Source organism: Halichoerus grypus, chromosome 14 (assembly GCF_964656455.1).
Source record: "Halichoerus grypus chromosome 14, mHalGry1.hap1.1, whole genome shotgun sequence".
Classification (NCBI taxonomy): domain Eukaryota; kingdom Metazoa; phylum Chordata; class Mammalia; order Carnivora; family Phocidae; genus Halichoerus; species Halichoerus grypus.
In genome coordinates this window covers 64875485-64890931 of record NC_135725.1, presented here as the reverse complement: position 1 = coordinate 64890931, position 15447 = coordinate 64875485, and the positions used below count along the sequence as shown (strand labels likewise).

General features: G+C 40.6%; 1 protein-coding gene across 4 annotated transcripts in view; it reads left to right on the top strand.

Annotated features, from left to right (window-relative positions):
* GRIN3A (glutamate ionotropic receptor NMDA type subunit 3A) overlaps positions 1-15447 on the top strand; it is a 148687-nt gene that overhangs the window by 52282 nt on the left and 80958 nt on the right. For all 4 annotated transcript variants that reach the window (XM_036065886.2, XM_036065887.2, XM_036065888.2 and 1 more), the window contains exon 3: positions 6792-7839. In XM_036065886.2, the coding sequence (XP_035921779.2) occupies positions 6792-7839 (1048 nt within the window). The remainder of the gene's footprint in view (positions 1-6791; positions 7840-15447) is intronic.

Sequence of the window (15447 nt, the reverse complement as noted above, 5' to 3'; positions counted from 1 at the left end):
GGCTCTCCAATGAAAAAGAGCAGGAAAAAAACTGGATGAGTATGAGCTTGTCACAAATGTAAAAGTGTAGAACTTTGGAGGATGTGACTTTTGACCGGCAGATTCGTTACATGATTATAGATAATGAATCATGTGAAGAAAAGATGGGATTTCTGAACATTAGTAGATCTCTTCCCAACTTTCCTCCCCTCCCCCCCTCCCCCCGCCCCAGGGAAAGGAGAATGGGAAACTTTAAGGATATTCCTTTGTCTCATACTAGAAGGGCTTTATTGAGCTTCTGCTATAGTCAGTAGCTCTAGAGCTAAGTTAAAAGGGACCAAGAAATAAATACTTAGATTCACTGTATAGGAACAAGTCAACCTGACAGAATTAGGTGGTGCTGCTGCTGGGAGGGAAGTTGGAGAGAATGTCACTAACAATAATAGAAGCAAAGGCAAAAATTCAAAATTAAGTTCTCACAGTCTAAAAAATTTTATAGAGCTTTATGGAGGATGAAAAAACTCTCATTCCTCGGGGGGCTGGGGGGAACATTAAATACGATGAGATGATCATGGGAAAAGAAGTTCAGCTCATTTTTCAAGATATAAGAGAATGAGGATACGGATTCTTTTAATGATACAAAAGAAAGTTCCCAAAGGGGAAAATACATTTTATGGCTTTACAGAGTAAAATAGATATGCCCGTGTACAAATAAGATTAATGGAAGGCGACGGTAGGGGAAAAGCAAAACAAAACAAAACAAAGATAAGAGGGCAATTTAAAAAGAAATAAAAAACAAATGAGAGAAGTAGATATACAAAGGTAAGTTGAGTGAAAAAAGATCAAAGTAGAAATAAATATCTGACCTATAAACACCTGGGCACCGAAGAAGACACGGGAGGTTGATGATGTATTTAAGGAATATTCGGTTTGGTTTCTACCAAAACCAAAAACTTGGAAACAATGGGATTATTACAGAATTAGTTCATAAGCAAGAAAAGGTACAGATTTATAAAAAATATAAAAAACATAATACTAGCAAAACTATACACTGAATAAGAAGAAAAATCAGGGGGCAACAGATCTTAAAATCTGTTAAGAGCATGGCAACATTATTTGTAGTGGGAGATTATTATTTAACTTTAGTAAATTTTAGACCAAGTTTTTACAAAGTAAAAATAGTACATGAATAATGTAATTAGGTAAATTAAGATAAACACTGCAGTTAACATTCTCTTATTAAGGAATATAGAAATATTTGACACAGTTGATCACTGTCCCTCCTTGAAACATCTCTTTTTACTTGGCTTCTAGAACCCAACGCAGTCTGCTCTTCTCTTAGCTTCTGGTTAACTTTTCAGGTCCCTTTGCTAGTTCTTCCTCAGCAGCACCACCTTCGAGTGTTCGAGTGCCCCAGATTTACTCCTGGGTTTTCTCATCTACAGTTAACTCAACTTGTGATCTCATTTGGTCTCCTTAAATACTGTGTCTAGAGGGATGGCTTCCAGTTTCGTAGCTCCTGTTCGCACCTCATTCCTGAGCTCCACATGATCTCCAACTACCTACTTGACATCTGCCGTTGGATTTCTAGAAGTTACCTCCAACTTAAGCTGAGCAAATTGAACTGGTAGTTCTCACCCACATCAAATCTGATTCTCCTACAGTTTTCTTTACCTCGGTGGCAATTCCATGCCTCCGCTTGCTTGGGGCAAAAACTTTGGTGTCATCCTTGTGTCTCCTTTTCCTAGCAACCATATCTGAGCCATCAGCAAATCCTATTATTCCCAACTCCAAAGTATATCAAGATCCGACCTTCACTGCTACCATCTCAGGCTAAACCATCATCACCTTTTGTCTGGGTGTTGGAAACAGTCCCCTAACTGGTCTTTCTGCTGCTGCTCTTTTCTTCAGTTCATTCTCAACACAGCACTGTGGTGATCCTGTTAAAATGTAAGTCATGTCATATTGCTTCTCCTCTCAAAATCCACCGATGGCTTTCCACCTCATGCTGAGAAGAAACAAAGTCCTTACAATGACCCACAACATGATATTTCCCCAACTCCCACTACCCATACATTTTCTCTGACTTTGTCTTAAACTCTTATGCCCCTCACTCCTATAGGTGTTCCTCAAGCAATAGACACGACCACACTTTAAGAAAGCTGGACTCGGTGCTCCCTCTATAGGGAATGTTCTATCTAGATCTCCTCCTTCTGGTTAGCTTCTTCCCTTTCTTCTGCTCTTTACGAAAATACCTCCTTCTTTGCTGGCCTCTCTAGTTTAAAATTTCACCCCACTGTTGCCAACCCAGACACATCTTGTCACAGGGATGTTTTATCCTTTATTTTTCCTCCTTTGCACTTAGCAGCTCTAATATCCCATACATAGTACCTATTTATCACATTTATTCTGTCTCCTTCAGTTGAATATAAGCTGCATAGATTTGTGTCTGTTTTGTTCATTACTATAGCCCCTAGCCCCTAGCCCCTAGCACAGTGCCTGGCACACAGTACTGTTGAATGAATCAATGATTGAATGGATGACGTGTTGTTTTTTTAACATCTTTGTTCATTTGTTTTAATGAATAAGAAAATCCTTTAATTAGCATGTCAAGTTTTGTGTGCAAATGTGGCTTCTAAAATATATCTTAAATGTATTAAACACTGATCTTGCTTATACTGTGAACTGTCTCAAAAAGAGTTTTTACATAATTTGCAAAGTACACGTTTTATCTTGGCTCCTATACAAATCGACACATATTCTTAATTAGCGAGATAATTGGGAGCTTTTACTAAAGTGATAAGTTACCTCAATGCAAATTCACTAATGAGCTTCATTCTTTTGAGCAGAGCGGTATCTTGGGAGGTATGCTGATAAAAAACATAGATACCTGACTGCTTTGTTAAACACTAGACAGGAAAGGCACGGTGCTAAACTAGGCTCTTACTCAGAGAGAGATCCAAGCCCTTATTACACATGACAAAGCTACCGTACTATTCTTCTAAGTGGTCTCCTGGTCACCATCTCTTCCTTCCTATGTACACAGAGTACCTGTTTCCAGATCAATATTACTAATGCAGACCTCTGCCTATATCATTACTCTGCTCAGAAATCTTCATGGCTCCCCTTTTCCCATTAAATAAAATCCAATCTCATAAAATGGACATGCAAAGCCTCTACAGTCTCGTTGCGATCTGCTTTTCCTATATTATTTTCTCCTGTTTCTCTACCCTGCTCTGCAATCGGATTTTTGTGCTTCCTACCCCTTGTTATATTTTCCACCTCCTTACCTTCCCTCATAACATTCTTGAAGCTGGAAAGTTTATTTAGAATTCATTTCTAGGCTAGAGCAGTAGTGCGATCAACACAGAGTGTGGTGATATTATTGGTCCCTGTGACCCAGGCTCTAAGTTTCTATTAAAAGAATTTAAGATCGCTTTTCTCCTTTTTTATACCCACATTGCTCTATGGGCTTACACTGAGCTGATATTCAGCTAAATACTCCGGGACTTATTTATGTGACCTTCCATCAAGCTGAGTTTCACACACCCTTAGTGTGGTTTGTGGACGAAATGCAGCCCTCTGCATTTGGTGCCTTAAAATGACTACTTTTCTTTTTGAAGACTATCTCTCCTGATGACGCCATCATTTCTCCGCTTACACAGCTATTACCTTAGCTCTTGCCACCTTAAGTCCCTTATGAAACAAGCAGAGAGAGAAGGAGGGAAGGAGTATTATTCTTCACATATGAAAGTGTGCTCAGCCCCCTCCTCCCTCCAAACCATTTTCTATATAGCTAACAGGGGAAAAACCTTTTTAAAATCAAATCTGATGGCCATGTCCTTCCCCAGATAAAATCCCCTCAGTGGCTCCCCATTACCTTCATCATAAACTCAGACCTTTTGAAATTCATTTCCCACCTTTATCTCCCATCTTATTTCTCACCACGTATCACCCTGCACTCCATCTCTGGCTTTGGCACACACAGCTCCCTGGGATGATAATATCAGTCCCCAGCTTCTCTTCCCGGCTATTTTTTCATACACACTCAACTCTGACACCTTCTCTAAGCAGCTTCCCTGTCATGTCTGCAGTAGAATGTGCAGGAGCCCTTGGTCTCTGTCCCAGTGGCACCCAGATTTACCTCTATCATGACCCTCGAATTGCCTCTTTACTTTTCTTTCTCCACATCGGAAGACTTTCACGTCCTTGAGAACAATGACTGTGTCTTTCATCTCTGTAACTCTAAGGTTAAGAACGGTATTTGCATCAGTTTCTCCTGTCAATAAATTTATTCCTGATTTTTCGTTTTCTTGTTCATCCAAGAAGAATCCAGGCAGAATAAAAAGGACCATGGTAGAAACTGATTAGAGCAAAAGTGACATTTCAACCATTTAATCAGTGGGCATTTCAAGTTTGCTTTTGCGTTGTCATCACGTTACAAAGAATATATAGTGAAGGGGACTATAACTAAAAGCTATCAATGAGATTATTTTACTTTACCCTCTCTGTAAAACTGAAAATAAAATAGACCGAAATCATCTGTCATAAATGGGGATTCTCTGAGACCCAATTTCTTGGTGCCAGTTGCATGGTGAAACAGGCACTGGGTTTTCTGGTGTGGGAACACTGAAGACGTTTAGATCCTGGTAGATTTGCGTTTCTGTGACAAATGGATGCCTCAGAGACAACTGAGCATTGTCCTTCAGTCACCACCATCTTGGATGTTATTGAACATCAATAATGAATAAGTTTTACTGGAATGAAGGAGTTACGTAATCTCTGAAAGATTTCTGAGATGAGTATATATTTTTTCAGTGGTAGTCCTTCAAGGGTCTATCCAGCTAGAAATCTATAACAAGTAAGTCCCGAATATTCTTAAAATAGTGAAGGGATTCTCTTTCTACAACTCCAACTTTACTGATCATCAAATTGACCAAATGAAATGTTTACTACAAACCAGTTTGTTCCCTAGGCTATGTCAGTGTGTGTGTGTGTGTGTGTGTGTGTGTGTGTGTGTCTGTGAGAGAGAGAGAACACATCTAATTGTAGATTGCTCATTAGAAACACAGTTGTAGTCAATCTTCCTTTATAGTACCTAGGTAATTTATCAATTGGTTAATCTGTATATTTTAATGATTTGGTTCCCTACTTCTCTAAAGAAGCATAAAACTATTTTAAAATCTAAGAACTGAGACTTCGTTACTTGTTGCAAAATAAAATTCATTTTAAGTGGTAGAGAGTCCCACTGGGGAATGCTAACATGAATAATTACCATTACATGCAATCTACCAAAATGAGCAGTTTCATTACATTTAGTGATAGGAGCATCTTCAAATGTGATTTACATTTATATCTCTAATGAAAATTAGTACATTCTTCACACAATTTGATTTTTCTAGGTCCTTTCTGTGGCAGCATAACTTTTTACTACTTGTGTTTGCATTTGTAAATTACTGAGTAATGTTGGTGGGAGGCAATGGATGAATGTGTTTTGCTGAGAGTCTAGACTTGTATCACCTGATTCCTCAAAAAAACTTCTATGTTACGTTCCACATTTCATTATAATTCCTTTTAATTTAAAATGTGTCTTGAGTACCCTCTATGAGTTTCTCGTAATGCAATACTTGGTGTCTCCAACTAGAGAAGTTCTGTTAGAGATTAGGGAAAAGTGATCTGGGGACAGCCTTGATTGAAAAAACTTGAATGACATTGAATAATAGGTACCATATGTGAAACATCTGTTCTAGGTCAAAAGGTAGGGTATATACTTTCCATGTATTATTTCCAGCCATTGTAACGGAGGCAGTATCATTTTTCCCCATTTTGCTGAAGACAAAACCAAGGACAATGCTAGAAGGTGGCTGGACCAAAATCCAAACAGAGGTGTGTCTGATGTCAAAGTCTAGGCTTTTCTTTGGGCACAGGCCATAATTAAGAGTAAGAAAGTACCACAAGTTTATATATTACTTCGTATTGCCTTATCTTCCCAGACACTGACCAAGCATTTTCCTGCCTTGCCCGTATCAGAACATATATTTGAGAGTGCCAGGTTCCCTAGGTTAGGAATCAGTATATCATTCAGTTGGTAATTTTCCTTTCTTTGACTTGGGCAGAGAAACTCTCTCCAGAGCCAGAGCCAATTGTTTTTCTCTAATGACTTAGAGGGAGGGTAGCCTGAGGTTATCCTGAGATCTGCAAGTCTATTTCTCATCTTTTTCTTTGTTCCGTGGATGATATCCAGGAGGCCACTTTGACTGGCCTTATGGGGACAGATGTGTTGATTGTTTCCACTGTGAAAAGAGAAACATTGAAAGTAAGATTAGGCTATTTTCTGGAATTATGAATGCAGTTTTAAAGCAATTATAAAAGGATAGGCATACTTACTAAAACTTGCACCAAAAACAGTATTGAGCTGATTTCATTGCAATTGAATAGAGTGAACAGCAGAAATGAAACATGTTAAAGATGCTGAGAACCTCCATAGCTTGGAAAGTTGTGAGGATATATAATTAACAGTTTACAACAGGAAACAATTAACACATCCCTTAACTAGGAATAAAGAGATTTGGAGTAAGACCAAGAGTCACGCACCTAGCCCAAATGTTAAACCTAAGGGTAAGATCTCATTTGCTCAATGAAATAAGACTCTTCTCTTAGGAATAGTCTAGCTTATTAATTCCTGAGGAAATTATAGGCAGGGCCTTTAAAAAAAATTAGAGTTTCTTTTTATTAAGGCAGAGATGAGCACTCCTTTCTGTCTTTGGCCTCACCTCTTTTCCTTACTTTTTGCCTTTGCTCCTCTTTGCCAGGTTTCTAGCCAACACCACTTTCAGAGGCCTCAGTGGTTCTATCAAAGTAAAAGGTTCCACTATCATCAGCTCAGAGAACAACTTTTTCATCTGGAATCTGCAACATGACCCCATGGGAAAGCCAATGTGGACTCGTTTGGGCAGATGGCAAGGGGGCAAGATTGTCATGGACTATGGAATATGGCCAGAGCAGACCCAGAGGCACAAAACCCACTTCCAATACCCGAGTAAACTACACTTGAGAGTGGTTACCCTGATCGAGCATCCATTTGTCTTCACACGGGAGGTAGATGATGAAGGCTTGTGCCCTGCTGGCCAGCTCTGTCTAAACCCCATGACTAACGACTCCTCCATGTTGGACAGCCTTTTTAACAGCCTTCATAGCAGTAATGATACAGTGCCCATCAAATTCAAGAAGTGCTGCTATGGATATTGCATTGATCTGCTGGAAAAGCTAGCGGAAGACATGAACTTTGACTTTGACCTCTATATTGTTGGGGATGGCAAGTATGGAGCCTGGAAAAATGGGCACTGGACTGGGCTGGTGGGTGATCTCCTGAGTGGGTCAGCCCACCTGGCAGTCACTTCCTTCAGCATCAATACTGCACGAAGCCAGGTGATAGATTTCACCAGTCCTTTCTTTTCCACCAGCTTGGGCATCTTAGTGAGGACCCGAGACACAGCAGCTCCCATTGGAGCCTTCATGTGGCCACTCCATTGGACAATGTGGCTGGGGATTTTTGTGGCTCTGCACATCACTGCCATCTTCCTCACTCTGTATGAATGGAAGAGCCCCTTTGGTATGACTCCCAAGGGACGGAATAGAAGTAAAGTCTTCTCCTTTTCTTCAGCCTTGAATGTATGTTATGCCCTCTTGTTTGGTAGAACAGCAGCCATCAAACCCCCAAAATGCTGGACTGGCAGGTTTCTAATGAACCTTTGGGCCATTTTCTGTATGTTTTGCCTTTCTACATACACGGCAAACTTGGCTGCTGTCATGGTAGGTGAGAAGATCTATGAAGAGCTTTCTGGAATACATGATCCTAAGGTAATGCTTCTTTTTACTCTTGTCCGTTATAACTCCATATATTATGTCCTATGCTGTAGTATGTCGATGTTCTTTCATCTAACAGAATATTCTCTCAGCCATCTCTAGAGACCAAGAGCTAAATTAAATATTTTGTTGTTTTATTGAATGAAACAAAAAGAGTGAGGGGTTTTAAGGGGGTGTTTGTTCTAGAGAAAGTCTTTCTGCTGGGAATATCTATTAGTAAGTTTTTTTTGTGTTATTTATGCATCTGACAGAATGGCCATCAAGGAATAGACTCACAAAGTATTTTCACCCAAAGCAGACTTCAAAAACTGATTAATTACTTCTCTTGGGAATTAATGGAAATAAATGGTAGGATCCACATTTAAATTGCAAGGAATCTTTTTTTTCTTTTTCTTTTTTTGCCATTAAAAAATAGTAAAATGGATGCCTGGGTGGCTCAGTCGGTTAAGCGACTACCTTCGGCTTGGGTCATGATCTCAGGGTCCTGGGATCAAGCCCCATGTTGGGCTCCCTGCTCAGCGGGGGACTTCTTCTCCCTCTCCCACTCCCCCTGCTTGTGTTCCCTCTCTTGCTATGTCTCTCTGTCAAATAAATAAATAAAATCTTTAAAAAAAAAATAGTAAAATGGAAAAAACGAACATTTTATCATAAACACCCAAAGTCAGATGCTAGAGAACTCAATGGGTATAGAACAAGGAGTACTGAACAAACTAAGATGGCAAGATTAGCTAAAAACTGGGTGTCTTTATGTACAGTAAGGAAAGCCATACAGCTGGCCACCTTGGCTGGATGGTATGGTGCCAGCAGTCACATTATAATGTCCAAGGTCATTCAAAGAAAGGATATCTATTCTAGTCTGCCTTTGATATCCTGGGCATCTGACCCTAAGGGGAGAAGGGAGGAGTTGGATGGAGTTCAGGTATACAGGTAAAGCGGTGGTGATACTCAAGTAAGGAGAGCCATACCTGTGTTCTGTCTGGATTAAAACAGGAACCCTTTCAGTGACTAGTCCAACCTAGGGGGAGTAGTAAGGAGGTGGTAGTTGAAGCTCAAGGAAATTGGAAGAAGGCCCAAGGGCGTACTACAGTCCTGACGGGAAACAGAATTCAGATCCAGAGCAGAAGCATGTCCCAATGCATACGACCCATCTAGGAGAGATTAGAGTAAGTTGCAATTCAGTGGGCATACCCGGGACACGCTGTGTTTAAAGCAACTTGAGCTCAGCTGAGCATTTCAAATTGGGAAACTGTCATCATGCCTTTTCAAATACCCCTTTTCACACCAAGTCTCAAGGTATTAAAACTTTACTATAAATTTCTATTGAACATTTAAAATTAATTTCATAGAGCATCAACATATAGGACATTTGCAACTATCTTTATCAAACGATGAAGTGGCCCAGAGGACTGCCTGCAGCTTTAGAGACTTCTCGTAAATGGTTTGGATTAAGATATAAGGTCTGTTCTGCAAACAAATGAACATGAGAAACTTGGCCCATAACTGCAAACCTCCTGGTAAGTGACATGAACCTCATGAAAAGGTTCAACAAACAGTGGCTTACTGATTAGGCAAGGATTGCATTGTCTTCTAATGAACACTCAGGGCTTCAGGTTATGAGCTGGAATCCAGTGAACACCAATAAGTCTGTAGCATAAATAGATGTGTCACCCTAAGGAGAGATTTTCGTGATGCTTCTGCAGTGGTATTAGCAGCTGCTGTTTATGCTTTGTCCGAGTTGGCCTGTAGATCTCCCAAAGTTTCACTGTCTTGTTAGAGGCTTACCCAGATTTTTACATGAATCTTGCTAATGTAATGCTTAAATTAGAAACTCGAGGTGGGGGGCACCTGGGTGGCTCAGTCAGTTAAGAGTCAGCCTTTGGCTCAGGTCATGATCTCAGGGTCCTGGGATTGAGCCCTGCATCGGGCTCCCTGCTCAGCTGGGAGCTTGCTTCTCCCTCTCCCTCTGCCTGCCTCTTTTCCTACTTGTGCTCTTTCTCTCTCTCTCTCTGTCAAATAAATAAATAAAATCTTTAAAAAATAAAGACTAACTCACAAACTGGAGCTCAAAAAATGTTTGCCTAAGGAGTTGGAGCAGAAGGCTGACTGGGAAGAGGAGTTAAGTTGTAGCATTAGTTCAGTTCTGGTCAAAATCTGAAAAGAATTTTTTTTGACAGAAGTTATTCCAAAATTCATTTGTAGGGGTGCCTGGGTGGCTCAGTCGGTTAAGCGTCTGCCTTCGGCTCAGGTCATGATCCCAGGGTCCTGGGATCGAGCCCCACGTTGGGCTCCCAGCTCAGCAGGGGAGGAGAAGCCTGCTTCTCCCTCTCCCTCTGCCACTCCTCCCCCTGCTTGTGCTCACTTGCTATCTCTCTCTCAAATAAATAAATAAATAAAATCTTTTTAAAATTTTAAAAAATAAAGTACTTTCAATTTGAGATAATAAACTAATTTCCACTAAGGCTCCCCCTCAAAATGTATATTTCTCCTCCTGTGTTGTTTCTGTGGTAAAGTCTCTCACTTATGGGTTTTTATCATATAAAGATACCCAGATCATTTGACTAAGCAATACTTGACATCTGGACTTCGGACGAATACTATTGGTGACAGAAGTGTTCCATTTTCTTCCAGATATGTGGTATTATGCAAATGACAGTGCCTTTACCCTCCCACAGAGAGATATGATTAAAATAATTTTCCTACCCTTTCAGTCACTCAGCATTCATCCTTAAGTGTATTGCAGTTACTTACATGAGTGCTTTTTGGTCCTACCAATGCTAAACTCTTTAGGAGACTGTATCTTTTTTCTTACACTAAAAGACGTAGAGAAATTCAGAGGTAAATAAATCTGGCAGAGGAGAAAACAACTTAGAAACTTGTAAACATGCTGAAGTTTGGAAACAGGAAATAGTGTCAAAGTTCAAGGACAGGGCAGTCTCCTTCCACTTAGTACATCGAGGGAAGGCTTAATTAACAAGATAAAAATGTGTGCTTATTCTTGAAGAACACTTGGAAACTGGACACATGTGTCAAGGGGGGAATGGTCATTCCAAGCAAAGGGACAGAATGAGCTGCTTTGCAGTGGAAAGTGGAAGGCACAGTTAGGATATCTTGAGGAGTTCGGTTTAGCCATAGCATATGTTCCATGAAAGGAGGGAGGTGGGATCCACGTCTAAAAATTAAGTTTAGTTGACATAACAGAATATCTTTGACATCAAGCTAAGACTAGTGAACTTCATCTGACAGTAGAGATGCACTGACATTCTTGAACAATGGAATGGCAGAGTGGAAGATACCCATTTAGGATGGTTGCTGTGGTAGCAGCACATAAACCAGATTAGAAGAGAAAGACCGTGAACAGAAGTTGTAGCTCTAGTCATTGACAGAAAGAAGACAGATGCAAGAAATCAGGTGGTGACTTGGCGATGAACTGAGTGTGAGAGGCAACAAAGAGTCACCTTCCAAGTCACAGGCCTCAGTGTCTGAGATGCTGGTACCATTCAAGTGAGCGGAGAAGGGAGTTTATTTTCACTAGAAAATACGGTGATCAGTTCAGTTTCACATGTGGCATTTAAAAATCTGTTTTGGTCATCCAGGGGAGATCCAGCAGGCATTCGGAAGCCAGAGTTCAGGAATGAGTGAAGCATGGGAATCCTGGCCAGAGAGGTGATCTTGTGTATTAAAGCTCTCGGAGAGTATGAGATCCCCAAGGGAGAAGGTGGTAGGGAGAAAAATTGCTGTTTGAAAGAAAGCAGCAGTCATGAAGAAGTCTCATGGTGTTGGAGAACAGGATTTGTGGAGAGACGAGGTGGAGAATTAAGGAGATAAAGGTGCCCTGTATCAAAGTCACACAGACCCTTGAGTGCCCCTCTCTCTAGAGCTTGGATTTTTACTTTTTTGAGGTGAAGATTGATATTATCCTATCTGCCGTGCCTAGCTTCTTGTCAGCAGTTATCAGAGGACAAAGGCCGATCAGGGCCCAGTCCAAACTGAGAATTGTTAGTGCGTGCGTGTGCCTCTGTGTGTGTGTGTGTGTGTGTGTGTTTTATGTCTGATGAAGCTGGGCCTATATGGTTTGCTTTTTCCTAGTATTTTTCCAAACTCCATTCAAATTCGCTTGACGGCATTTTATTTTTTTTTTAATTTTTTTATTGTTATGTTAATCCCCATACATTACATCATTAGTTTTAGATATAGTGTTCCATGATTCATTGTTTGTGCATAACACCCAGTGCTCCATGCAGAACGTGCCCTCCTCAATACCCATCACCAGGCTAACCCATCCTCCCAACCCTCTAGAACCCTCAGTTTGTTTTTCAGAGTCCATCGTCTCTCATGGTTCTTCTCCCCCTCCGATTTCCCCCCCTTCATTCTTCCCCTCCTGCTACATTCTTCTTCTTTTTTTCTTTCTTAACATATATTGCATTATTTGTTTCAGAGGTACAGATCTGAGATTCAACAGTCTTGCACAATTCACAGCGCTTACCAGAACACATACCCTCCCCAGTGTCCATCACCCAGTCACCCCATCCCTCCCACCCCACCCCCCACTCCAGCAACCCTCAGTTTGTTTCCTGAGATTAAGAATTCCTCATATCAGTGAGGGCTTGACGGCATTTTAGTTCAAGTAAGTGAAAATGTATCATTTATGTAGAAGTCACAGATCTCTGTAGTTTTCTTGGGACATTTGTTTGTCTGCTGTAAGGTAAAAATCCCCTCAATCTGAATGAAATGTGACATGATGGTATATTGGTCACACTCTGAAGATTCTTCTACCCCGGACTCACGATCTGTCTAATTTCTTTTCATCTCCTTTCGTGCTCCTCACTTGCTAGATATTAGGACCGCCCCCAGGATACCATGCTGCCATTCTCATCCCAGTTCCAGTCCTCACAGCTCAGTTAATTCACCTCAGGCAAATTTCCCTGTGCCTCCACATTAATGCCTTCTCAAACTCTTCTTTAGTTACCTCGGAATAATCTCCCGGTGCCTCCCTGTTACGATTGTGTGCCTGCAAACTTTGAGAATCACACCTCTCAGACTTTTCTAGAAGCACCTTTTGAAGAAACGTGCTCCTAGGAATAGATGTCTTCAGCTCTTAGAGGCCTCTAAGCCCCCAGATCTGAGAAAGGGACTCCCCAGGTTTCATCTCCTCTTTCCTTAAAACTACTTTTCTGTTGCATATAATATTTTAAATTGTAATAATAGTGGGGTTTTCTGGGAAATGGTTTATATTTCTAGCCGAAAATTTGAGCTACAGCTTTTTTTTTTTTTTTTTAAATATCAGTCTTGGAATCCAAACATCACCTATAAAATATTCCTGTGGGAAGATGTGTTTGGATGAAAACCTATCGACTTAAAAAGTGAGATTTGTGATCTGTATTTATATACAACCCATCAGTAAATTGAGTCTTGGCCACATAAGTATTTGTAACCATGATATCAGATAACTTAGAGTGAATGTAATAGCACCATATTTCTTCTCGATCATAATTGTTTAGCATGCTGGCTATACATTTATCACAATTAATAAAACTGTTAAGAGCATGAGTATTTTATCACCATTTCAGAGTTGAGATTCACTGACTTCAGCCAACCACTTTGAATCAAATAAAATTAAAAGCAAAATACTGTGCAGGGCAGACCAGTTTATGACCTCTTGCAGGAGCCCAGGCAGGTTGGAATACTTCTTTCTTTTACTGACGGGGGTCAGACGGAAGAAATCATCTTGTTGCTGGCTTGTTAGCTGCAGCTAACCCCAAGGAAGAGGGCCTGGGCCGCAGTGCAAATGAAATTCAAGAGGATGGTTCTATCCTCACTTAACTATTTTTGCCAGAATAATTTATTTTACACTAACAGTAATATATGTAGCTTCTCCCGGTCTCCCACCACCTCTTCTGGGAAGTAAGCTCCATGCTTCAAAGTGGGTGGGCTCCTGAAGCATGAGACCATGAAAGCGAGAATTTATGAGTGATATATTTAATAGAGCTTATGTGGGTATTTCTCCGACATAAAACTAGCACTATTCATTATAGGCAATGCAGAACATAGGGTAAAGTAGACAAATGGAAGCAAGCACTCATTGCCTCATCATCCAAAGCCATTTCCTCTTAGCATTTGGGGATGATTGACAGGTGGATAGAAACCGCAGTATTATTTTATCCAGCAGAGTCTTCGTCTAGGTGTGTGATCTAAGGTGTAGACCTGGGAATTCTTAGAACCTCCCAGCCACTGACATTCGATCTGCAGAGATATAAGACAAGATGAGAACATCCCTTCATAAAGCACAAAGTACACTAAGAAATAAAGCCCCACCTCTTCTCATTGAGTTGAATTGGCCCAGCTGAAAGGATACATGAGCATTCGAAATGAGCTACTTGCTGATTTTAATGGACCTTCTAGTTCTTTTCTAGCTTCTCACATAAAATGCCCCTTTAGCTGTGTGTGTCTAATACCAAAAAAAATCAGCTCCTTAGAGGGAATATGAGGTTAGGGTCATTTTTGTACAGGCAAATGATGGTGCTGCTTTAGAAAAACAATCCTGGTGAACGTTCAAGAAAATATTAAAAATTAAATAGACTGCTGTGAAGGCAGAGCAAACTTTAACCAGAAATCCTGAAGTAAAGGACACTTCATAGCTCTAGTAGGAAATGATAAGCATTTCCCCAAATAATAAAAACCACCTTTATTGATCTTCATATAACAGCATGTGGCTGCCCAATAAAATATATGAATTCATGCAATAAAGGCTGGCCTTCAACAAAGGAGGGGTGCCAGAACTCCAAGGCAGATGAGACTGAACATGGAGTTGGAGGTGAGGTTAATTCATCCAGTAACAGTAGCTTCTGTTCTGGGCACCATGCTCGGTGGCTGAGAGTTTAGCAGTGAGAAAACTGACACCACCCTTGTAACATGGAGTTTAGTGGGAAAGAAAGACACTCATCAAGGGAGCACATAAATCAGCTAATGATTTAAACCATGGTAAGTTCCTGTAGAAGAAAATACACCAGAATCTGAGAGTCTCACAGGAGACCCGATCCCCTGGAGAATCAGAGAAGGCCCCCAGCCCGGCTGAGATCTGAAGAATGTAAATGAGCTAAAAAGGAGTCTCAGGAGGTGCTAAGAAAAGAGCCTGTGCAGAAGCCCCAAGACCAGAGGGAGAGAACTGCAGTTGTGGCCACTCCATCATGAGCTACGAGAGACTGGAAAGCCGGAGAAGGGGGGACAAGAGTAGGAAAAGTAATAAGGTAAAGGACAGATATTCTAGAGAGAAAATTTCTCAAAAGAAGAAAAAAATCCAAGAAATGCTATAGTCTGAGAAGAGCCGCCATTCCCACGGGCTCCATGTACTTCCAGCTAGAAAACTTAATAGGAGGCACATCCCATTCTCTCTGGCAGCAAAAACTCTAATAGATCAGGGAAGTGTTCTCCATGAGAATTGCATTAAAACACTTTCTAATGTACAAATCAAAATGGTTTGGGTAGAAAATTGAGTGTGTTGATGGTTCTGTGTATCTTACACATACTAAAAACTATTGAGCTATATACTTTAAATGGGTGAATTGTCTGGTATGTGAATTTTGGCTCAGTAAGACTGTTTTAATC